Source organism: Ovis aries, chromosome 13 (genome assembly GCF_016772045.2).
Source record: "Ovis aries strain OAR_USU_Benz2616 breed Rambouillet chromosome 13, ARS-UI_Ramb_v3.0, whole genome shotgun sequence".
Taxonomy (NCBI): domain Eukaryota; kingdom Metazoa; phylum Chordata; class Mammalia; order Artiodactyla; family Bovidae; genus Ovis; species Ovis aries.
Genome location: NC_056066.1, coordinates 3,710,656 through 3,736,522, shown reverse-complemented (window position 1 = coordinate 3,736,522; position 25,867 = coordinate 3,710,656). Strand labels below are relative to the sequence as shown.

At 42.5% G+C, this 25,867-nt stretch overlaps 1 protein-coding gene across 12 annotated transcripts in view; it reads right to left on the bottom strand.

Moving 5' to 3' along the window:
- SLX4IP (SLX4 interacting protein) overlaps positions 1 to 25,867 on the bottom strand; it is a 210,285-nt gene that overhangs the window by 18,734 nt on the left and 165,684 nt on the right. For all 12 annotated transcript variants that reach the window (XM_060397156.1, XM_042230418.2, XM_060397159.1 and 9 more), the window contains 2 exons: positions 9,966 to 10,043; positions 6,386 to 6,474 (listed from right to left, as the gene is read on the bottom strand). In XM_060397156.1, coding sequence (XP_060253139.1) covers positions 6,386 to 6,474; positions 9,966 to 10,043 — 167 coding nt within the window. The remainder of the gene's footprint in view (positions 1 to 6,385; positions 6,475 to 9,965; positions 10,044 to 25,867) is intronic.

The following is a 25,867-nucleotide window of genomic DNA, read 5'->3' as shown; positions in this document are numbered from 1 at the left end:
TTTTCTTCAAGGAGTAAGCGTCTTTTAATTTCATCTAGCATTAATGGCATTTAAATGAGCTCTTCTTCAGGTTAAGAACAGGAAGAATGGTGAACGGGAATGATGAGAATGATGATGGTAATGACGATAATTAATACTGCATCAGGACTTTAGAATTTACAAGACATTTTTATATTTGTTGTTTCACTTGCATGGCAGGCATCACTTTTACTTCTTTTTTTTTTTTTTGACTGTGCTGGGTCTTCGTTGCAGCACGCAGGCTTCTTTAGCTGAGCCACTAGGGCTCAGTAGTTGCAGGGCACAGTCCTAGTTGCCGTGAGGCATGTGGGATTTCAGTTCCCTGACCAGGGATGGAACCTGAGTCCCCTGCACTAGAAGGAGGATTCTAACACTGGACCAGGGAAGTCCTGGGCATCACTTTTTACTTTTGCTTAACAAATCCCAAGAAGCCAAATGATTTGTCCAACGTCATCAAGCGAGTGAGGGCAGAGGCAGTGGTCAAAGTCAGGTCCTGTAATTTCACGGTTGGTCCCCTTTTCACTTCTTTTATTCCCTGTCATGTTTTCCCTAAGTCAATCGGTCACCTAAGTGGTCATCAAAGGGAGACACCGGGTCTCTCAGAAGGAAAGGTACATGACGGGGAAAAGGCCCGAAGGACCAGGGGGCACAGACACAGCCTGCACTAACTACCCTTTCCATCTTCCCCATTCTATCGACCCTCTCTAACTATTCTAAGCGAGCCAGTCTCACTGCTGAGTTATCTACGCTTTCTGTTCTAACTTGGCCAAGGGCAGGCTCCTTTGGAGGGCTGGAGACGGGGGACAGGAGACAACTTATTAACACACACTGCTGGCTAACTCTTTGGGAGAATTTTATTATTAGGAAAGGAGAACAAAAGCTCAGGCTACTGGAACATACAAGCAAAGGATAGCTCATCTTAAAAAAAAAAAAAGATATTCCATGAGAAAAAGCTTTCTTATGGTCTCTGTCACTGTCTAAAAAAACTATTGTAGACAGACCAGACCAACCAAGAGCATCTTCATCCCCCCCCACACAGCATTTCCATTAGGATCATCCCCCTGCCAAGCCACAGAAGGGCAGGACAGGCGTGTGATGGATGCTGCTATAGTTCCCATCCTTATCCAGCCCATCCACAGGCCCTGTCGAGGACACAGACATCTACCAGGCAGCAAAAATGACATGTGATTGAAAAGAAAATGATAAATTCACTGAAAGTTATTTTCCTTACTATGTAAGAAGTTTTTATATAGTAAGAAGTTTGTGAAATACAAAAATACCAATAGAAAAATGGACATAAACACACAATTCACAAATGAATGGGTCCTGTTAACTAAATACAGACCAACCTCAGTTATCAAGTATGAAGTATAGGGGAGTACAGACTAGGTCATTAACAGAAGCTATCTTTGGGTTGGGAGTTATGGGTAATTTTTACTTTCTTTGTATATGTTTTGATTCTGAAATTTTTTGTACAGTGAACATGTACAATTTTGGTAAGCTGTTATTAAGTAAAAAACCAACTTCAAAACACTGTGGGAAATGTGAAATATGGAAATTACCTCTTCCCACTCAAGGAAATTTTCCTAGTGCTACATGAATCTCTTGTTAATGGCTTCCATATAATTTACCACTAGCACTGTTTAGGAAATACAACAAGAAGAATGGATTCTTAAAGTCTATGATACAGTAAGAAAAACCTAGAAAAATCATCCACTACTTACTTAATTTTTTGGTATTAAAACAAGAGTTCTTTTCTTGAATGATCTGTTTTAACCTTATATCGAAGTTTGCTCATGAAAGTTAAATAATTCTGTTGTTTGGTTATGAAGTTAGTATACAAATTCTTTTTATTTCTTCTATAAGGAGATCAAACCAGTCCATCCTAAAGGAAATCAATCCTGAACATTTATTTGGGAGGACTGATGCTGAAGCTGAAGCTCCAATACTTTGGCCACCTGATGCGAAAAGTTGATTCACTGGAAAAGACCCTGATGCTGGGAAAGATTGAAGGCAGAAGGGGACGACAGAGGCTGAGACAGTTGGATGGCATCACTGACTCGATGGACATGAGTTTGAGCAAATTCCAGGAGATAGTGAAGGACAGGGAAGCCTGGCATGCTGCAGTCTATGGGGTCACAAAGAGTTGGACATGACTTAGCGATTGAACACCAACAACAAAAAATTCAGGACTAAAATGTTTCCTTTTAATTTCTATTTATCTTTCCTAAGATTAAAATATAATCCTCCCTTGAGTTTTTTTTCCAATCTCAAATTTTTAAAGCTACAATCAAGTGCTTTTTTGTGTAAAATTATTTTGTGATTTTTATTTAGCTGTATTTTCATCCACTTTGTCTGGTAGAAACAGTGTGAGAAAGGATTTTTTATATACTCTGATACTCTCTCGCTTGACTGAGAGGAGGGCTAAGGCCCACTGAGGTTCAGTTACTCACAACTGAGAAATAAGACAGCCAGGCTAAAAATAACCCAGGCAAGGGCAGTTTACTGCTTCTTTAGACTCATTTTCACTTCAATTTTATACTCATAAACTAGAAGGAGTGTTCTCTAAGGTTGAACGATAGTTCAACTTAAAAAGAAATGCTCAGTTTAGTGCTTAATTATTGTCTCCTGTTGGGCATGACAGCAACCCTTCCACTGAGAGGATGCTCTGGTGCAGAGCAGTGCTTTCTGAAGACTCTTGACAGATGCTTTCATAGCTTGGTCACAGCTCAAAGGAAGGTGAGGAAGACAGTCCAAACATCTTAGCGCCCACATCCACTTTTATGAAGCACTAGTACTAAACACCATTTTTAAATTTCCCAAGGAATCACAGGTTTTTACAGCTTAGGTTTAAAAGAAAATAAATCTTTTGAACTTTCCTTCTGAATTGTAGAGAGGGGCCAAATGAACCATTAAGGTACAGAATGGATATGCCTTAAAAAAAAGGGAGGCTCTCTCTAAATTAAAATTTTTGGGTCGCCAGGTCACCTTCACAGCCCTTGATCTGCCAGACTGGAAGCTCCTTGAGGGCAAGAATGATTTTTTTCTTTTTCTTTGTTTCCCCAGTGCCTGCCAGAGTTCCTGGCACAGAGTCAGCACTCAGCAAATTATGGTAGAACGTGATGGTAAGAACAGATGGGAAGGGCCACGAGAGACTAGGAGTGGCTGTAACCAGCGCTCTGTGAGACAGCAGCTTTGTGCTGACTCTGAAATGTCCCAGATCCAGATGGGTCTGCGATTATTTACACAATAAACTTACTACTTTGGAAAGTAAAATTATGGCTTCAGTTATTATTGGTTATTTCCCTTAATAAAGGAATAATAAAAATGAGAACTAATTTTGACTTTCCCAAAGGTTCCCAGGCTTTGCATCAGAGAAAGCAGTCACAGGGACTGGGGTTTGTAAATACGCAAGACAGCACTGCCGGAACGGGGCATGCTGAGCTTCCTGCTGTTCATATTTTTAAGGAAAAGAAGGTGGGGGAAAAATAAAACTCTGAAACTAAAGGTAAAAACTGCAAAAGGACCCACTTCTAGCAATAGATCCAAAACTGAGACTATCAGGGCTCCGAGATTTCTTATGAGAAACTATAGTAAGAAAAATACAGTGACTCATCCCGTAATCATGCCCTTTCTTCCCAAAGTACACAGCACGATTCCCACATCCCTGGCATGTGGGCACTGGGGGACAGAGCTCTTGCAACACGGAGCACCTCCCCGCCTGGGGCCCTCGTGCAGGGCGGGAGACAGACCTTCCCAGTGCCTGCAGCGGCGTGGTTGCACTTGCTCTGCCCCTGAAGAGGGGGCGCTCCCTGGGCACTCCTTTGTCTGGCACGGCTGCTTTCATGGGCTGCCCTGCATCCAGGCGGAGCAGCTCTGAATAGATGTTCCCGGGTTTCCCAGCGGTTGTCACTTCAACACTGAAGATCTGATTGGAAATGTGGAAAGGGGAAGGAGGAGGCAACCTCTACTTGGGGCCACAGCACGAGTAAGGCGGCCAGGCTCTGCCCGGTGCCCACTCTCCCCCGCCGCTTCTGCGGCTGGGAAAGGGGGAAGCTGGGGAAGAGGGAGCGAAGCCACCAGTTTCCGGACAAATGATTGCCGTTCTTCCCAAAGACGTCTCCAATACGCCGCTCAGGAAGCCCGCTCCCAGGCCTCCCCCAGTTCCTGGAGAGTAACTACAGAGAGAAATGAGATGGATCCTGCCCCAGGGCTAGTGTCCGTGTGAACGGATAAAATGATCTGAAGCTTTAAGGGACATAAGGAAGTTCAAGGGCTAGTCAGAGGGCCAGACCTCATGGGCTACTCCCGGCAGGAGGCCGTCCTGGCAGGGAACGATGTTCCTTGATCCTCATGTAGTCAGGACGGGAGGGCTCTGCAGAGGCCAAGCGTCAGCGAGGATTGACTCGGAGGCGCCTGGGACGGAAGGACTGGGGTCTTGGCTGGACGGGGCATTTGTGGGTGCCAGGGCCCCCTGCTTGACCTGGGTGTGCTATTATTCCTGGAGCAGGCTCTCAAGGAAGTGGGGGACAGGCCCATGAGGAGAGGCTGCACAGGTGGGCTGGCCACACAGAGTGGGGCTCGGAGGTGCCAGGGATTGAAGCCGCCCCCCTAGGGCCGGGCGTTAGCTGACCAAGGGAAGCGTGCATGTGAAGGATGGTCAGAGATGGGGACAAGGGCAGCTCAAGGCTGACCACAGCTAAAGGGAAGCACGTAAAACAGTGAAAGAGCCTCAAGATGGAAATGGCATTTTTCTCATAAGCTGACTTGGTGAACTCCCAGTGTTATCCCTGGATATCAGAACATTTCGAAGATAAAACGGAACTGGCTCGTGCAAAAGGCTCAGACCAGTCAACTTTTCATAATGAAAATTCTTCACGTTTAGGAAGTCCTCCAGATTATAAGATTTATATGACAGCAGCTATAGAAAGCTTACATCTGTACAAATACCAGTACCCCTAAGGAGGACAACATTTCATTTGTATGGAGATGTTGTAACTCATCCTTAATAATTAAAAATATTAAGTATTAATATTACATGTCATACAAGATCTAATTTTTTCTGTATTCTATCTGCAAACAGTAATACTTTGTGGTACAATTAATTGTCTTCTCGAACCACAAATCAGTGTTTTCATTGGTCTGAGACTCAGTTAAGCTATATTGCATTACAGTTGTTTGGCAGCAGCATTATTACTTTAGTATTTGTTAATTTACTAAGATAATTCAACATTCTAGAAATGCTTCTGAAATAAACTTTTAACACTTGTCACTAGATGTGCTTCATTTATTGCACTTAATAGGTATATTAAGAGTTTAGCTGCTAGATGGAATAAGTGTCTCACTGGATTTTCTGAAGGGCTCACCTGTTCTGGACAAAGGTATCTAAATTTAAATACGAATCCTCAGAAGACTCTTCTTGGGTCTCTGTTCAGCCTTCTAGTCTCTAAAACACTTTTCTTATGTATTTATTTAAGATGAGATAAGAAGCTGGTTTTGGACCATGAGGGCCAAATTTCAAATGGATTAAAAGATAACAAACATAAGGAGTAATCTAATATCCCCACAAATTATTTTAGAAGCATAACAATCATGACATATATCATGTCTAGGTTTAAGATCTGCTAGACGCTTTTTCCTTTTTGTTAAAGTTTCAAGTCACAAGCCCAAGTCCAAAAATATGAAGAACAAAAATTGGTACAGAGGTAAGCTCAAACAGATTGGGCTATGACTGCAGCAAGACACACGCACACACCCTCCACACACACACACCCTCCCACAGCGACTCTCAAATGTATATGCTAAGTTTAAAAGACAAGGCTGTAAGCTATAACATTAGGAGTGAATTTTCAGAATCTGTTTGTCTGCATAAAGAGCTCCGCTGAAACAGAAATAAGACTGACGGAGCTCAAAATTGAGCCCAAGAAAAGAGAGAGAAAACAAATTCTGTCAGTTAAGAAAGAGCATACTGGGGTAAAGTACTGGTTTTCATGAAAATGTCAGTGATTCACCATGGAATAAAATTCAAAAGCCACTGACCCCAGTGAACGCTTCCAGTGGAAACATGCAGATTTTGCCTCACTTCATTTAAAGAATGCTTTACATTTCATTTGAACACTATCAGAAGCATTTTCATGGGTTTGTAGTGTGTGCTTTCTCATTTTATGTTGCTATACTACTGACCACGCTAAATTCTCAAGAAGTCTTCAGGAAAAAAAAGAGCACATCAATTAATCAATAGTATCACGCAAAATAGATAGGACATTTTTGGTCCCTTAAAACATGCACTGAGGGCTCAACAGTTCTTCTATTTATTACAGTAACTTTTCATTCAAGCAGATTTACTTATAGAGCTTTTCATACATACCAAATCTTCACTCTGACTTGCCGAAAGATCACGACTGAACGCAAGCTGACTTACGCAGACCACAAACCTGTCGGGAAACACTTGGAGTTCTGTACAAAAGGAAAGAAATCACATCACTCGAGGTGTCAAAAGACTCTGAACACAGAAATGCTTGGTCCAAGAATTCTGCCTTACAACGATAAGCATGTATGTATCAGACAGGTGTCTTCTCCCCTCCCCTCCTTCCAGGGTTTGCCATCAGCAGCGCAGGGCAAGCACAAAGCTCCAGGGGCAGAGGAGGAGGCTGCAGATGGATCTACCTGAGCCCCTGGACCATGGTATCCCTAGAAATCCCCAGGCGCCCAGGGCCATCACAGCTTTCCTCCTGGGTCAGTTTGCTGTTTTCTGTTCAGACTCACATTTGGGAGACAGGACCAACATTTACTACTGAGTGTTCAGACATACACTGGAAGAGGGAAGAAATCTGAAAACACACCTTGCCAGTGTTTTTGCTAGCTTCCCTCTCCCCTCTTCAGTCACCTGGCTTTGGAGAGGTTCCCTAGGCTGCAAGGCAAATTCCCAGTCTGAACCAGGCTATGAAAAGAGCAGTGCTGGAGATTAGGAATTAACGATCATTCTTAAGGAAATGGTTAAATGTGCAATAGGAGGACCTCCCTGGGGGTCTCGTGGTTAAGAATCTGCCTGCCAGTGCAGGAGATGTGGGTTCAATGCCTGGTCCAGGAAGACTGAACATGTGGTGTGGCAACTCAGCATGTGCACTGCAACTACTGAGCCCGTGCTCAGGAGTCCATGAGCCTAAACTCCCGAAGCCTGCCCTGAGCCTGCGCCCTGCAACAAAAGCAGCCACTGCGATGAGGAGCCTGGCACACTGCGGCTAGGGAGCAGCTCCCCTCGCCCAACTAGAGAAAGACTGCGCACAGCAAAGACCCAGCGCAGCCAGAAACAATACAATACATTTTAAAAGATGTGCAATAGGAAAGCTGGTCCAACTATCCCACAGTCGCAGTGACCTATGATTACAATTTCTTAAAGCAAAACCACTGACTTCTGGGTGGGGAAGGTTAAATGAATCACAGAACCAGACTCCTCAACATTCAGTGAAAGGATGATTGAATAGTAAATGTGCCTCCTTCTCCATCTGTCTGTCCATCTCTCCATTCATCCACACAGCCCCCATTGACCTCTGGGGTGATGTCTGGAGTGACGTTTAGCCCACGTTAACAGTGAATATTCTGGGGTGGAGGATGGGGAGTGGGAGGGTCTTCTCTTCCCCTGTTTTTTACTTGGTTGTACTGGCTGAACTGGAGAAGGAAATGGCAACACACTCCAGTATTCTTGCCTGGGAAATCCCATGGACAGAGGAGCCTGGCAGACTACAGTCCATGGGGTCGCAGAAGAGTCAGACATGACTCAGCGACTAAACAACTGCCTCAGTATTTGTATAATACACATGTATCGTATTTACAACGGAAATAAAGCTAATTTTTTCTAAAAGGGGAAGCCTTCCTTTTAGATGTGACCGATTTTTATTATTCTGAGTCATGAAAGTGAAGCCTTTTACATACAATGCACACTGCCCACAAGAAACGACAGTGGGAGGGCCCTGAGACAGTGACAGAGAGCAGGCGTGAAAGTGTCAGTTACACAGACACGTGACTCCTGCAGCCAGTGCCTCAGCCACGTGGAGAGGCTACATTACACCAAAACGATGTTCTGGGATCCACTCTCTCCTCACCTGCTGTCTCCCTGGGGGTTGCCTTCTCTCCTCCAACTCATTCTACTTGGGGCAAGTGGGTTAGCAGTTTCCACAACAGCTCCGCTTACCCTGCTCAGAACCCTGCCCTGGTGCTTCACTGCTCACCCATGAGACGTGCAGCGGCTCAGGCTCTGCAACCAGGGCCTGACATGCTGTTCTGTTTCTCCCTTCTGGTCCTCGGGCAGAAACCCCCATTGCAGGGGGCTTGGGTGTGTTTAACCTCTGACCCCACATGGATGCTTTGGGCTTCCCTTGGGGCTCAGCTGGCAAAGAATCTGCCTGCAATGCTGGAGACCTGGATTCCATCCCTGGGTTGGGAAGATCCCCTGGAGAAGGAAAAGGTTACCCACTCCAGTATTCTGGCCTGGAGAATTCCATGGACTGTATAGTCCATGGGGTCGCAAAGAGTTGGACACGACTGAGTGACTTTCACTTTCACTACATGGATGCTTTATCTGGCTAGGTAACTATAGATGGGACTCTGAAAAGGCAGAAAAACACAGTTAACAAAGCAGTTAAGATTTCTTCACTAATTCTTAGAACATCTTATTGAGATAAGTGATAACCAGTCTGTTTCCGACTTTCTGGAAAGGGAAATGGAGCCACAGAATTCATTACTTGTACTCCCTCTCCCAACAGGACAATCTTGAAATACAGTAGCTCATCAGTGAATCAGAATCAGAATTTAAGAGACTTTCCTAACCCTCCCAAAGCAGGGGGCCCAGGTTCAATCCCTGATCAGGAAACTAGATCCCACATGCCACAACTAAGGCCCAGCACAGCTAAATAAATAAATAAAGTATTTTTTTTTAAAAGAACTAGAATTCAAAATTATCAGTTCTATCAAATGATTCCTCGGAAAATAAGAATGCTGTTGGTGCTAGGTATTTTATCAACAGAAAGCCCTTCACTCTGCTTAGGTTGTAATTGAGATTTGCATGAACATTTGAATAAAAATTTAGGCAATGGCAGTCCCTACCATGAAGGGTAGCTAGGCTGTATTTTAACAGATACAAAGTTAACTGATTTATTTTACTAAGAGGATTGAATAGAGTGGAAGGCCCCACCGTGACAGTAGTATAGACAAGTGACACTTAAAGTTAAGAAAGTGCAGATAATTGCACAGACTCCAAGACCAAACCTTTATACAGTTCATTTGTTGTTGTTGCTTTGTTTAGAATACTGTATTTTACTTGGAAGTACTACTGCTTTTATTTTTTCCTAAGTTTTTACTGGAGTATAGTTGCTGCACAGTTCATTTTTAATGTCCCTGTTTCATATCTTATTTACTAAAATCAGCAAAGGAAGCTGAGTTAAATTTTCTTTCCAAAGCTCAGATGGACTTGGAGAGCAGTTGTTAGCATCTGACTCTGTTGTTGTTGGCTGGACACACTTGACCTCATCTCCTCAGTGAACATCTTGACTCGGGAAGTCGTGGGGGCAGAGGGCCCCACCACACACCTACGGAGAGGCCCTGGCGGCTCAGGGCTGGGAATGCACCGTTTTCATACTCACGCTCGCTCTGTACTCCAGGGCCTCAGTGTGCACAGACAGTGGTCTAATTGCCTGAAGTGACTCTGGATGCTCAAGTGCCGAGAGGCAGCAGGAAAGGAAGGCGGAGCGTGGCCCCACTCACTGGGCTGAGGCAGGCAGTGAACAGAGCAAGATGGAAAAAAATAATCTCAAGCGCTTGCAAACACTCTTAATTAGTACTTCAGTTTCATGAAGGCTATGTGGCCACTAGGAATCGTGATTCCTTAATTTTCATTCCTTCTCTAAGGACACACTCATTGTGCAGAATGACCCAAGAAATTGGCTTCTTACCTGTCCTTGGTGAGCCCCTCAGGCAGCGGAGACGTATTCCTCTTTTGAGGAAATAGGCTGTGATGTGAAAGCCGTAACCTGAAAAGTGAGTATCATACATCACTCATGTGTGAGATCAAACTTTAACAATGATACAAATGAACTTACTTATGAACAGAAACAGATTCACAGATTTTGAAAACAAACCTATGGTTACCGAAGGGGAAATGTGAAGGGGGATCTATTAGGAGCTTAGGATTAACATACAGACACTACTACATATAAAAAGGGAGAAGGCAATGGCACCCCACTCCAGTACTCTTGCCTGGAGAATCCCATGGATGGAGAGCCTGGTGGGCTGCAGTCCATGGGGTCGCTAAGAGTCGGACACGACTGAGCGACTTCACTTTCACTTTTCACTTTCATGCATTGGAGAAGGAAATGGCAACCCACTCCAGTGTTCTTGCTTGGAGAATCCCAGGGACGGGGAAGCCTGGCAGGCTGCCGTCTATGGGGTCGCACAGAGTCGGACACGACTGAGGCGACTTGGCAGCAGCAGCAGCACATATAAAGAGATAATCCACAAGGACCTAGTGTAGAGCACAGAGAACTGCACTCAGTATCCTCTGATAAACCATAATGGAAAAGAGTATGAAAAAGAATGCATATATACACGCGTAACTGAATGGCTCTGCTGCACACCTGAAACCAACACAACAGTGAAAGTCAACTATCCTGCAATAAAGCAGAATGAAAACGCGGTGAAGTGAACAAGGTCAGCATCAAACTAAATCTCTGAGAAGGAACCCCACAGGCCCAGCCCAGTGCCTGCCGCCCAGTGAGCACTCAGCGATTGCCTAGTGAGTCAGGTAGGAGGACCTGTAGGGGCCTCTTCCAGGGGAAGAGTAACTCCTAGGAGGCCTGGCCACGGCACCTGGAACGGCCTCCAATCCCTGAAGCGGCTCAGTTACTCTATCTGGAAAATGGCCTAACTGAGGAGGTTGGACCAAACAGGCCTAACAATCAGGCCCTCAGGTAGGGTGCTTAATTCAGGCCGAGCGGTTGTATCATTGGCCACTTTCTGATGCTCGCTGCTTATCAGCTCACATAATGAAGAGTTTAAACTATTTGAAGAGGAGTGTGTTTTGTCTATAAGTTATTCTAATTCAAGTAAAGTATTTATATAGGATGTGATGAAACGAAATATGACATAAGTCCCCCTGCCTCCCCCAAAAAAAGAGGCAGAAAAAACTCTCCAACCACCAGAACGGCCAAACTGGAAAAGGCCATGAACACCAACTGTTGGCAAGAATGTGGGCTCACAGGAATTCTCATGCACTGACAGCTGCTTTCAGCATCTAAAGCTGAACTCAAGCATAAACACTGGGTGCATGAAGAGCACTTTTCACAGAAGGCCCAAACCAGAACTGATGCAAATATCCATCAAAAGTAGAATTTTTCATTGAAAACAAAGTGGGGTGTGGGGGAGGTAACAGTCACACAGTGCAAATCCTACTCTGCCCCTAAAAGTGAATGAACTTCAGCTAGAGACCATATCAGGACTAAATCTCACAAACATAAAGTTAAGCGAAAGAAACCTGGTCTGAAGGAGTGCACTGCACCATCTGTAACGGTTGAGATATTACCATTCCTCTTACGATCATCAAATTCTGCAGCAACGAAACTCCCATAGTCACGGGAAATGCCAGCACAGTTCCCTCCTCTCTCCATCCCTCCCTTCTTTCCTCCCTTCCTGCCCTGTTCCGAGTATAAAGCACTCTGTCAATGAGCCTCCCGAAATGATCAAGTAAAAATGTCTGGTTAACACAGTCAGGAACCTGGTGGAAGAATCAGAAAGGAAAGGCCCACCGAAGAAGGGTGAGGGTTCCCAGGTCCCCAAACAGCTTCAGCAAATCGCTTATCCTCAGAGTCAGGATTTTAGTCATGAAACTGGAAGGTCCAGGAGTTAAAAGAGGTGGTCTCCAGGTCCACTGGACTCTCCAAAGACCAATACAATCATTGTTTTGAAATAATTTATATACAAAGAATACAATTAAAGAAGTTTCCAGTTTTACATCCAAGCATCCTTCTGTCACCCTTGTAGAAAGATCCAGAACATCAGTGACCACAGACCTGATCTTCCACACAAGCCGTGACAGCACAATTGCTTTAGCCATGGGGATTTCACCACGACAGTGACATCTATGACAGGATAATCTCCAGGTTTACGGAGATGAAATATGTTGTTTCCTAACACACTTGCAGTGGATCGCATTTTGGTCATGTGACTTTCTTCTGCTTAAAATGTCAAACGAAATATGCACACCACTGGCATTATTCTGAGCGCTCTAAAACAAATGCTTCGGCCCTTAGGTCACCGCGAGAGTGGAAGTGACATCCACATCTGTTTATTTGTCTTGCAGCTGGGGGAGGGGGATGGTAGGAGACTTAACAGTCAGGGGCATAGAAACACACAAAGAGAAGTGACTTTCAAAGTAATGATTTATTATGTGAGTTTTGCAAAGGACTGAACAACAACAATGCGTTATCAAAGTACTCTGCCTTTGCTGCGGATCACACTTTAACGCTTACAGTTCCACGTGATTAGGGGTCAGAGAACATGCTCCAATTCTCAAAACTCTTTTCGCTGTACAAAATCTCCAGGAATAAAGTGTTATTGGGAGGAAGGGGCTGAATCTGAAGTTGACTAGGAAAGTTCCAGTATGAGTTCAGGAAGCCTGGTATCTGGAGATACCGCTTGAGTGATAACTAAATCCTGCTTGGTCAGCTGTCTCAATATACCACCTTCCCCTCTAGGAAAATAAAGCAGCATAAGTCAAACTCTGACTGTTTTACTACCGACATTACTAGGAGAGTAGAGGTTACTGAAATCTTTCCTCCTCTGTCCCACTCCCCTCACCGCCCCTAGGACAGGATTGTCTTAAAGGGAATCCTTCCTAAACTGCTGTCTTCTTATGGTTTTAGTGGAAAACCCTGCTGAACATACCTATAAGAGAAATGGTAAGTTTACCACGTAAAAGAGATTTGTACTTGCTTAGTCCAAATTATACTGGCTGCGGGAAACCTTACTGTTTAAAGAGAAAGCAGAAGAGAAAGAAAACACAAAAAGTGTTTGTGTCTGTTCTTACAGCAACCTAACTCTGATATGTAAGTAAAGAAACTCACAGCTGTTGAAATACACTGAACTGACATACTTAGGGAGCTGTATTTCATTTATCCACAGATAACAGGCAGTGATAAAGACTGCATTATCTTTGCTCTTTAATGACATCAATTTCACAGAGTTGAGCAGGCCTCTGAGACTGTGTACTAATCTGGGGCTCAAGCAAAGCTCCACTATGCTCAAAAGCTAAATGGCAGCTTGGCAAAGAATCCAGGGGACCCTCTGCTTCCCCTTCTCAGGCACCAGCTCCAGGCTTGCAATACTGATGCTCTAAAAGCCCAGAACTGGGGTCAGGGCTGGGAGGAAGAAACAAAATGGAAACCATAAAGTGATAACCTTTTCATCTGAAAATTACATGGCAATGGTATTCCAAAATCTAGAGGCATTTGTAAATCACAATTAAGGAGGGCTATTTTCTTGAGAGCTTCTGTGGTCCTCCTTAGCCTGAAATAAATCTATCTTTGGCTACAAATAGAGACTGGGATTAGAGAGAGAACTGCTTTGTTGTGGATGCATCTTTCCACCAGTAGTCTTCAGGTAGGTCTATTTCAAGAAATAACTGGTTTACCATGGTAGCTCAGACAGTAAAGAATCTGCCTGCAATGCAGGAGACCCAGGTTCAATCCCTGGGCTGGGAAGATACCCTGGAGAAGGGAACGGCAACCCAATTTAGTATTCTTGTCTGGAGAATTCCAAAGACAGAGAAGCCTGGCGGGGCTTAGTGTATGGGGTCACAAAGAGCCAGACACGACTGACAGACTAACAGACACACACTGCACTGCTTAATGCACGAGACGTCCAGTCCCAGCCAGCGACCATCGTCTCCCCAGCAGCCCCCGAAGTCTCCCACCCTTGCGCCTCCCAAGCTCCATGCTTTATAAGGAGCTGCTGGACTCCCCACCGCCTTCCAACAGACAACCTCCCAACCCCCCAATGACGTTCTAGATGACAACCTGTTGCCTTCCTTCTATTCTTCTCCAAAGAACATCAAGTATCCGAGAAAAGGAGATGGGGTCATATTTGTGAGATAAAGAAAGGGTGGTCTCTGCTTTAAGGACAGACTTCTGCTACTATTTCATTTTGCTTTCTGTCTAAAATAAACTGCTTCAAATGGCTTTATTAGAAATTTAGAGACTTTATGAAATAGAAAGGAAAAAACAAACAAAAAAAATCAAATATGAGTTGAACAAGTTCCACCCTGACTTAGCAAGGCAGCAGGCTAGTCTTAAGTAGTACTGTGCTCCAATGAGTAATAGTACTTTTGAAGGGAGTGGTCATTGATTTGGGTCATTATATTAATATTTCATAGTCCCAAGATACTAAGAGCAAATCTCCAACATGGAGTTTTTACTGTAAAGCCATCCAGCTTCGCTTGTTTTCCAGGGGATTCCTGGCTAATGTGACCTGAGCTTCGGCAAGACTGCCAAGGGGAAGCTGTGGTCCAGCTTGTGGTGGGAAGCCCTTTCCCACTGTGATTAGGAAAGCAATTCACAGGAGCCTGGGAAGCCGCCTTGGGCTCACCTGCTGAGCCCCTGGACGGCTAGCCTGGGGCCTGGGCAGGAAAGCACCACTCACAGTACGCTCCATCCACGACTGGGTGAATCCCCTCCAGCAAAGCCTTCTCTCAAACCACAGGAAGCCCTCAGCAAGACCTGCTGTGGCCCACAGCACTTCTCTCCCTGGGACAACCGCTTCCTTTGAATCATTACTCACAAGCAGGAAAAATTTCAAACACCCAGAAAAGTGGAGAAACAGTGCCAGGAGCAACCAAAGCCCACCTTCTAGACTCAATAATGGTTAATACGGCATCATATTTCACATACATACTTGCTCTATACCATTTCAGAATAGACACCATGACGGATAACTCCACAATATGTAATACAGACTCCTAGACAGTGACATTCTCCTACATCACAAAATCCCATGATCGTAACTGACATGACATTCCTGCTTAAATAGTCCACAATGAAATTCTCAAACTGTCCCCCAAATCACTGATACTCCTCCTGAATTAGAATCCAACCAAAGGTCAGGCACTGCATCTGGTTTTGTCTCTTTCACCTAGAATAATCTCTCTCTCCCTTTTATCCACTATTTTTAGAATGCCAGCCACTTATTAATTTCGATGGCTTCTTTAGGAGCCTGGTAGGCTACAGTCTATGGGGTCGCAAAGAGTCGGACACAACTGAGTGACTTCGCTCACTCACTTAGCTGTTGCAGGAAATTTTAAATTTAAACTAAAGCTGTGATCACAATTTGAAGTCTAGAACAGAGATGATTCGAAGATTTAGTCCTAAGGTTGATTTCAAAGAAACCAAACCTTAAATTTATAAATACTTCAACTTTCAGCTAAGGTAAACTTACCTAAGCAGGTGGGAGAGTGGGTCTCATATTGGTCTACTTTGCTATAAGAAAGGGCACTTGGTGGCAATCAGATGCCTCCTGGCTGAACTAGCAGCAGCTCCCTCCTGTGAGCCAGTTCAGACTTGCGACTGTTTCAGGCTGAGGTCCTGAGTCAGGGCTCATTCACCAGGTGAAGACTTGAGTAAGATTTAATAGGACAGCATGAAGGAAGGGGCTGCTACCTATCGAGTACGGACACTATCTTGGTGCCGGACTACTGCAGGAACACAGAACATACCTAAAAGATGGAGATTGCATCTTTTTTAAAGCTATTTCGTTCTGGAGAAATGATGTCGTAAGTCATGACTTCGGGAACTGTGCCTATTTGGAAAGTGATACCTGTCCTTATCAGATGGTCAAGGCTAGAAAAGTCATGAGTTTGATCCCATCTGTTAGAACTTAAAGGACAAACTAAGTATGACGCGGGGCCTTGGGAAAAGACTTTATGGAGCCCTCTGAAACATTTTGTGGGTCTCACTGTGACCTTCATCACTGCTGATGTGGGTGTGGATGCAGAAAGAAATCGTTCTGTGGGAACCAAAAACAAGAGTCCTTCATAAGTTTAAGAATACACACAGGAGCCTAGTCTAAGACCACAACTGGGAAACAATTTGGGTGGGTAAATGGAATATTTGGTCCTGGGTTAAAAATTTCACTTATTACCCAAGACATTTAGAGACTCCAAAAAATTTCCCTTGAGATAACATTTCATGTCTTTAAATAAGGACAGTACTGGACTCTGAGTCACAATAAAGCTATGTCTATTTGATGCCAAAACAAATGGGCAAACTGGTTAGATCCATTAAAAAGAAAAAAAAAAAAAAAAAACTTGTGAGCAAAATAATTACTTGTGGCCAAATTTAGTCAGGAAAAAAACAAAACAAATTTTCTACCTGTTGCCTCACTACCCATAACCTGACAGATTCTGTATGTAATACCACTGGCCACATGCTATTATTATTTACAAGACCCATCAGTTCAGTTCCATTCAGTTCAGTCGCTCAGTCGTGTCTGACTCTTTGCGACCCCATGCACTGCAGCACGCCAGGCTTCCCTGTCCAACACCAGCTCTCCAAGCTTGCTCAAACTCATGTCCATCGAGTCGGTGATGCCACCCAACCATCTCATCCTCTGTCATCCCCTTCTCCTCTTGCCTTCAGTCTTTCCCGGCATCAGGGTTTTTCAAATGAGTTGGTTCTTCCCCTCAGGTGGCCAAAGTATTGGAGTTTCAGCTTCAGCATCAGTCCTTCCAATAAACACCCAGGACTGATTTCCTTTAGGGTGGACGGTTGGATCTCCCTGCAGTCCAAGGGACTCAAGAGTCTTCTCCAGCACCACAGTTCAAAAGCATTGATTCTTCTGTGCTCAGCTTTCTTTATGGTCCAACTCTCGCATCCATACATGACTACTGGAAAAACCATAGCTTTGACTAGACGGACCTTTGTTGGTAATATCTCTGCTTTTTAATATGCTATTCAGGTTGGTCACAGCTTTTCTTCCAAGGAGCAAGCATCTTTCAATTTCATGGCTGCAGTCACCATCTGCAGTGATTTTGGAGCTGCCAAAAATTAAGTCTCTCACTGTTTCCATTGTTTCCCCATCTATTTGCCATGAAGTGATGGGACCAGATGCCATGATCTTAGTTTTTTGAAAGTTGAGTTTTAAGCCAACTTTTACACTCTCCTCTTTCACTTTCATCAAGAAGCTCTTTGGTTCTTCTTTGCTTTCTGCCATAAGGGTGGTGTCATCTGCGTATCTGAAGTTATTGATATTTCTCCCGGCAATCTTGATTCCAGCTTGTGCTTCCTCCAGCCCAACGTTTCTCATGATGTACTCTGCGTATAAGTTAAATAAGCAGGGTGACAATAAACAGCTTTGACGTACCCCTTTTCCTATTTGGAACCCGTTTGTTGTTCCATGTTCAGTTCTAACTGTTGTTTCCTGACCTGCATATGGATTTCTCAAGAGGCAGGTCAAGTGGTCTGGTATTCCCATCTCTTTAAGAATTTTCCACAGACTGAGACATTATCACTTCAGATTTTTTCCCCATACTGCTTTCCTACTTTTTTGTTTATAAGAGTATATATACCCTTACCATTAAATATGAAAACTGTGCTTAGATAATATTCAAGCACAGATGAAATGATATTCAAAACAATGGTTCCCCACAGTCATGATGGGAGTGATGCGATACTGGATATTTATAAAACTCAAAGTTACCAACAAAGTCCTTTACTCACATTTATATAACTATTTACAAAAGAAACAGACTTTTAACAAGTCTTCTGAATGAAGCAGCTAGTTGTTTGTACTCTTGGCTCTTGAAACAGGTCCTCTGCAAAATCTGTCAAACTTCCCGTGCCCGACATGAGGAAATACCAGCTGAACCAGGAGCTCTGTGGGCTCTGTGTCTTGCAGTGGGCGCACTGCAGCTTCGAAAACCATATGCATTGAGTTCTTGAACCATGGCACTCTTCCAACAGGATCACAGACTCACAGGACAGGAAAGATCTTTGAGAAGTCGCCTGGTCCACTTCTTGCTTAGTAGTCAGACAATATTTAAACCACAGTTTAAAAACAATCCTGAAAATGAAAAATGCCATGCCTGTGTGTGGGCAACTCAGTTCTTCCTTTATCACTGGAGCTGAAGTTGCAGACTAAAATGCTTAAGGGGCAAGGCAGATAACAGGAAGGGCTGGGTTCTGACATGGAGAACTGGAGAAAGCACACAGCTGGTTTAAAGAGGGGCAGTCGCTTCGGAATTCTAGCCATCAGTTGCCACTGAAAGTCCGGCACAGGATACTAGATTTTAAGCCTTGCCAGAAAAGCTGGAAATCTAAATTTTCATGTGAGACCTCCTAAATTTCAAATTAGCAATGAATTCAAAATTTTAAAATATACTCTACAGTCCAAAGAAAAGCCGCTTTGGCGTCACACTGTCAGTTTGCAATCTTTAATCTGAGTCACTCACAGTCTAGCTGAAGTTAATTTTCCTGTGTCTTGTCTTCAGCAGAGTTGAAGGAAAGCTGGCCACTATCACGTGCTTGGAGACAGGTATTCAGTTTCAATGCAGTCATTTACTCTAAGCTAAATAAACTCAGGTCCTTGACCTCACTACACAGGATGTGTTTATCTATATTTAATCATCTTTTTGACACTTCTAAGTCCTGATGGTAAAGCTACACAGTTAATGGTCTAACTCAAATGTGGGGGAAAACAAAAAGATTATACCATATTAGAAAACAATAATTGCATGAAGCTGTGAGATCTGTATTTTTAAAAAACAGAAAAGCTCACATTTAGGAAAAAAAGGACTTGAAAAGATCTGAGTAACATATCATATTCTTGGTTGGAAGGCTTAACCAGTGTTAAGATGTGAATTGTCCCTATATTTATTTATTTCACAAACATATACTGACTATTATGCACCAGACAATTCCAATCAAAATCACAATGAAAATGCTATTTCTGTGTGTGAAAGGAGGAGGCAGTTTGGAAGTTGCCGAGAAGAATTTGAAAAGGTTATCTCAAAGAAGACTGAAAATAAAATAGATACAAAATACGGGGAAAATTAAAAATGAAAAAAAAAAAAACTAATTAAAAGTAATATACACTTAATGTATTAAAAAACAAAAGCAAAACTAAACAGAAACAAAAAAGAGGCATAAAGAGATGGTTAAATCAGCAAAAATCCAACCACCCAGAGACAGTCACCTTAACTTCAATATTCTCCAGATCTTTTCTCAAGATATACAATCACACACATATTCTTCTCTCTGTTTACACAAATGGAGACAGGTTAGAAATGCTGCTTTGTAATCTGATGTTTTAACAAGTCTCAAAGTTATGTGCATTGACTTTGTGTATGGTGTCCATTAGGAGTCCACTTTTTTTCCCCAATTCTCTATTGAACAGTCTAATAGCAGGTCCCCAATGATCTGAAATGCCAGCTCTGTCATATATAAGCTGGTCTTTCTGAGTGATTTGATTCCACTGACTAAGAGTCGGTGCACACTGATAATTACCTGAGCTTTATTTATAAATCGCGATATCCAGTCGCGCAAGTTCCTCTCCTGACCCTCAACACAGTTTCCGCTCTTCATAAAGTTACTTGGAGTTACTACTCTTGGTCCTTCGTACTGTCATACAGCTTTTAGTATTAGCTTGTCGAACTTCATGAAAAAAACTCTGTTGGGAGCTGTGGTTAGAAAGGCCTTCAATCTATAGATTAATTTGGGGAATATAAGATCTTTATGATAATGAGATTTCGTATGCATTTAACATGGTAAGTCTCCCAGTTATTTTTAAGGATTTTTAAAATGTCTTTTGATAAAGTTTAAAAATTTTCTACATAAATTTATTGCATACTTTATTAAGTTTATTATGAGGAACTTCCTATTTTTTTTATTGCTACCGCTATATATACCAGCTCCTAAAAATTACATTTTCCAACTGTCTGCTATAATAAAGTGATTTCTATATGGGGACCTACAGCTGAAAAACATATTAAATCTTAATTCTAATAATTAGTCTGTATATTTCCTTTAGACTTTTCTATGTATACATTTACCCCCTAAAATTGTGTTCTTTATTTCCAATATTTCACCTGTTTTATTTTCCCTGCCTTATTGTTTGGGCTGGAACCTCCAGTAATTGCTGAATATCATAGTAACCACCTTTGTGGTCCTCACAGTTATAAAAGGACTGCTTTTAATGTTTTACCACTGAGAACAACATTTGCTATAGACTTTTGTAGACATGATCCTAATCTTTCCAAGAATTTTTATCATGAATGATAGCTAGTTTTTTTCGATCTAGTTACCATATGCATTGTTCTCCTATAACATATTAATGTTGCAAATACTAATAGGCTTTCTAATTATGAACCAACTTGGCATCATGTGATGATTCTTCTTTCACATCGTCAAATTTAGGTTGCTAACATTTAGTTTAGGATTTCTATTTTTATTGTTTGAGTGAGACTGACTTGAAATTTTCCTCTCTTGTACTGTCCTTATCTGGTTTTAGCATCAAGTTATGCTAAAATTAGTTGGAAATGTTAGCTATTATTCTATTATACAAAACTGGAATTATCTATTTCTTAAATTTTGAGGGAATTCCCTGGTAAAATGTTCAGATCTGGTATTTCTGAAATAGTGGTCTAAATTCTTTAACAGGGGTTATTAAGGTTTTCTATTTATTCTTTTTTTGGCCCCACTTTGGGGCATCAGGGGTTTCCCTGGTGGCTCAGACAGTGAAGAATCTGCCTGCAATGCGAGAGACCTGGATTCAGTCACTGGATTGAGAAAAAGATTCCCCTACCCATTCCAGTTTTTGTTTTGCCTGGAGAATTCCAGGGACAGAGAAGCCTGTCTAACACTGACTAACACTTTAAGTCTTGGGTGTTCTGGAATTTACTACAATATATCTAGGATCTTTTGAAAAATTTATCCTGCTGGGATGCTGAGATTTCTTAAACCAGAGAACATATGAACATATTCTTCACTGCTTTTAGAAAGTTGTTGGTCTTTGCTACTTCAATTCTTGCCTCCTAGTGTCTTTTTCACTGTTTGCTGGAACTTTGATTTTTTTTTTTAATGATAAATTTGTTTTATCTTTTCCTAGTTTCCAGAATCCTGCTAAAATTTTGACTAATGGGAAACTGCCACATTCCATTCCAGAAAAGCGTGAAAGTGAAAGCAAGTGTGAAAGTGCTGGTCACTCAGTCATGTCCCACTCTTTGTGACCCCATGGACTGCAGCCCACCATGCTTCTTTGTCTATGGACTTCTCCAGGCAAGAATACCACAGTGGGTTGCCATTTTCTTCTTCAGGGATCTTTCAAACCCAGGGATCGAATCCAGGTCTCCCGTATGGCAGGTGGATTCTTTACTATCTAAGCCACCAGGGAAGCCCAATTCAAATTCCTACCAGGAGTATACCATCATGTCCATTTCCCCACATTTGCACCAATACTGGACCTTCAAATACAGAACAGGTGCACGTGGCTTCACCACTGCTCACGGCTTTTTAATCTCTATTTCTTTGACTGCAAGTAAGGACAAGCTTTATTTCAGATTCATTTGTATTTGTACACGTCCTCTGTTTATTTCTATTAGGGAACAGAGCTTTTCTGAAGTTATCTTTTACACTGATTTATAAGCATAATTTTATAAGAACTACATTGACCTTTACCTGAAAATTTTTTCTTCCCATAGTATCACTTATATTTTAATTGTTTATAGTATTTTTATTTGGCCAAAGTATTTTCCAATTTTATTTAGTCAAATACATGTCTTGTTTTGAAATTCTGATATAAAGCTTTTTCTCATGCCAAAAAGACAACAAAATCACTTACATTATCATTTTCTTATGATATTTTTACCTTATGTTTAAGTAAAACATTACAAACTAGTGGCCTACGAAGGTGCACATGGTGTTATCAAAGTTTCTAAATCAGTTACAAGCATTTTAAGGATTCAGAAAGTTTACATGAAAATATGGACTTCCAGCTCTGCTTGAAAAGTCAGAATATGTAGCACATGGTCCTGCATTTCCATGATGGCACAGAGCGGCAGAAACTGGTAGAAGTTCTCGCAAGCCAAGTGGGGCGAGATGAGGATCGTGGGTCGTCACAGGACTAATAGAAAGGGACATGTTTAAGGGACATTTCAGGGACGGAAGCAGAAACAGGTTTGGTGGTCGACAACCAACGAGGGCAGAGGGGGGTCCTGGCTTTGTTGATGGGGTGAGTGGAGGCCTGTAAGGGAACGGGGTTGGGGGCTGGTGGTGGTGGAGATCAGTAAGACCATGACCCAAGCTTCAGACAGTGAACACAGCTGTCTAGGAAGCACACAGAAATGAGGCATGGACTTCAGAGGGACGTCAAGACCGGAGACAGATGCTGAGTCAACTCTGGCCAAAGGGCAAAAATGTCCACCGTGGAGCACGTCAAAAGAGACGTGAAGAGGACAAGGAGACATGGCTGGACAGGAGAGGGGCAACCAGGGCAGAGAGGTCTTAGAAGGTAAGGGAAAAGAGTTTCAAGATCAAACGCATTAGCAAAGGCAGGCAAACACTGAAACACTAGGAGCTGACAAACAAGAGGTGGCTGAGAGCACTTCTCAGCTAACTCCACAGCAAAAGGATGAATGAGGCTGATAAAGAGGGCACAAAAGAACAAGCATCTATTCTAGGCACTCTGCAAAGATGAGGCGCTGCAGGGGAAACTGCAGAAGTGAAGGCAGCGCATCACGCACCCCCGTTTCGCTGCCCAGGTTCTGCTGGCTCTCTCAGCAGGCCCGCCTCTCAGTCACTGAGGCCCTCACTGTGGTTCCGGCCTTCACACAGGCGGTCACTGCTTTCTCCTCCGGGTGGAAAGTAGGCTGTTTTCTGTTCTCTATCTGCTACTCAGCCTATGTCTGCAACGAGCGTTCCTCTCAGGATTGTCAGTCATTTGGGATTTGTATCTCCTTTACAAGGCGCTAGGTCTTTTTGCCATTTTTGATGCACTCATCCAACCATGGATAAAAACACCAAATATGTCCAACATTTATCATCAATCCTACTGTCTCTTCTAGTTATTAAATAAACCACTGTGAAGTTCAAGCAACCATCTATGGGTCTCAAGTTTTTCTAACTCCCAAGCATGAGCTCTCTGCCCATATCTAAATCACTTGGGGAATCTGAATCTCCAAAGCTAGGGTCTTTGACACATGCATAGGATTCCTGCAACCCTCATATCTGATAATCTATGTAGAGCTGGGGAGGTGCCAGAGAACTGGATTGCTTTTAGAAAGCTCCAGGGGATTCTGATGCACAGTTTAGGGTTGGAAGTCACTGCTCTAAATCTTATTTTGCTGATTTACTGGTCTGTTATAATGAAATTAGTAGCAAGAGGCTTGCTAGAGTAATGGTGGTACTTTACAAAGTTCTTAGAAGACAAAAACAAAATCCAAGTTCTGTAAGTGAATATAAGAGAGAAACTGCCCTGGTTCCTTAAACACAAACAAATAGGCCTTTAGCAAGAATACTATAGCAACAGTGAAGAGGCATGGAGAGAAAACTAATTTCTAAGGCACTCAATGCCCAGACTACCAAGACAATTTATGAGAAGCCAATGCATATCAGCTCAATTATTATCACACCTCTGGAAGATTTCAAAGAACACCTCTCATGCCTTCTTTGTTTTCTTTTCTCTTTCTTAACTGCCTGCTGATCAAGTTTTTCATATGGAAAAAAACCCAAAAACCTCGCCACCTGCTTTTCCTTTTTTTTTAATCTTCCATAAGTCCTTAGAGTTTACACAAAATGTACATCATTTTGATATGCAAAAATTAAAGCAATAGATATATAATGACTTATGATCTTAATTAAGATGCTAAATCAGATCTCATAGAGGCTCTGGTTAAAAAAGGAACCAACTATGGATGCTACAGGCAAAGTTTAGAAGAATATATAATGCGGTCTTTTAAACTTTGTTTTGCTTATGTTTACTATAGTTCAGTTCAGTTTAGTTTAGCTGCTCAGTCGTGTCCAACTCTTTGCGACCCCATGAACTGCAGCACACCAGGCCTCCCTGTCCATCACCAACTGCCGGAGTCCACCCAAACCCATGTCCATCGAGTTGATTTTGCCATCCAACCATCTCATCCTCTGTTGTCCCCTTCTCCTCCTGCCCTCAATCTTTCCCAGCATCAGAGTCTTTTCAAATGAGTCAGCTCTTCGTATCAGGTGGCCAAAGTATTGGAGTTTCAGCTTCAACATCAGTCCTACCAATGAACACTCAGGACTGATCTCCTTTAGGATGGATTGGTTGGATCTCCTTGCAATCCAAGGGACTCTCAAGAGCCCTCTCCAATACCACAGTTCAAAAGCATCAATTCTTCTGCACTCAGCTTTCTTTATAGTCCAACTCTCACATCCATACATGACTACTAGAAAAACCATAGCCTTGACTAGACGGACCTTTGTTGGCAAAGTAATGTCTCTGCTTTTCAATATGCTGTCTAGGTTGGTCATAACTTTCCTTCCAAGGAGTAAGTGTCTTTTGATTTCATGGCTGCAGTCACCATGTGCAGTGATTTTCTAGCCCAGAAAAATAAAGTCTGACACTGTTTCCACTGTTTCCCCATCTATTTGCCATGAAGTGATGGGACCAGATGCCATGATCTTCATTTTCTGAATGTTGAGCTTTAAGCCAACTTTTTCACTCTCCTCTTTCACTTTCATCAAGAGGCTCTTTAGTTCTTCACTTTCTGCCATAAGGGTGGTATCATCTGCATATCTGAGGTTATTGATATTTCTCCCAGCAATCTTGATTCCAGCTTGTGCTTCCTCCAGCCCAGAGTTTCTCATGATGTATTCTGCATATAAGTTAAATAAGCATGGTGACGATATACAGCCTTGACGTACTATAGTAGAAATATCAAAAGAACCAATGGAAAATACTGACTGATAAAAAGATAATAAAAAAGAAACTCCATTATCGCCACATATACATTGTTAATATGAGAGTAAAAGAGATACCACCAAGCATCACGTGCTGCCCAGTGAGAGGCTGTGGTAAGTGTAGCCCAACTACCACAAAGGGCTCCTGCACGAGGAACCACAGGGGCCCTGACTTCATCAAAGCACTCACTGCCAGGCTTCGGGAAACGCAGGGCTGGAAGAGCATGTGAACATCACCATGTAGATGGAGCCAAACCCCAAATGTGGGAAATTCCAGAGGACACTTGACCCAGTTTCTTCAACAAGTAAATAACATGGAAAAAAAGCTGGGAGGAGTGTTCTCATGGTTCAAAGAGATATTTATCTTAGGTAAAGAGAATCAGCGGAATGCAATCAGTGTGTAGATCAAGTTTGTTTGGACCCTGATTTGAACAAACCAATTATAAAAGAATTGAAGAGATACTCACAGAACTCTGAAAACAGACTATATATCTGATGACATCAATATATTTCTTTTCTTGGGTGGCACTCTGATCATTAAAAAAAAAAACCTCATCTTTTAGAGCTATACATATTGAATCATTTTTGTGTAAAATAATATGATATCCAGCATTTACTTTAAAATAATTGGGGGGAGGGACAGGAAAAAGCACAAATGAAATCACATCGGTCACATGTTAAAGATGTGATGCTAGACAATGGAAGTGGGGGTTCACTGTATGACTCTATTGTTGCATGTATTTGAAATTTCTAAGTTATAAAATAAGAGTGAAGATTCTTTTGAATAAGCTTATTTTTTTAAAAAAAAGAAACACCATCACTGGATGAAAATATTCACGAATCTTAAAAAGATGCATATTTTTCTTTTAAATATTTTGTGTTAA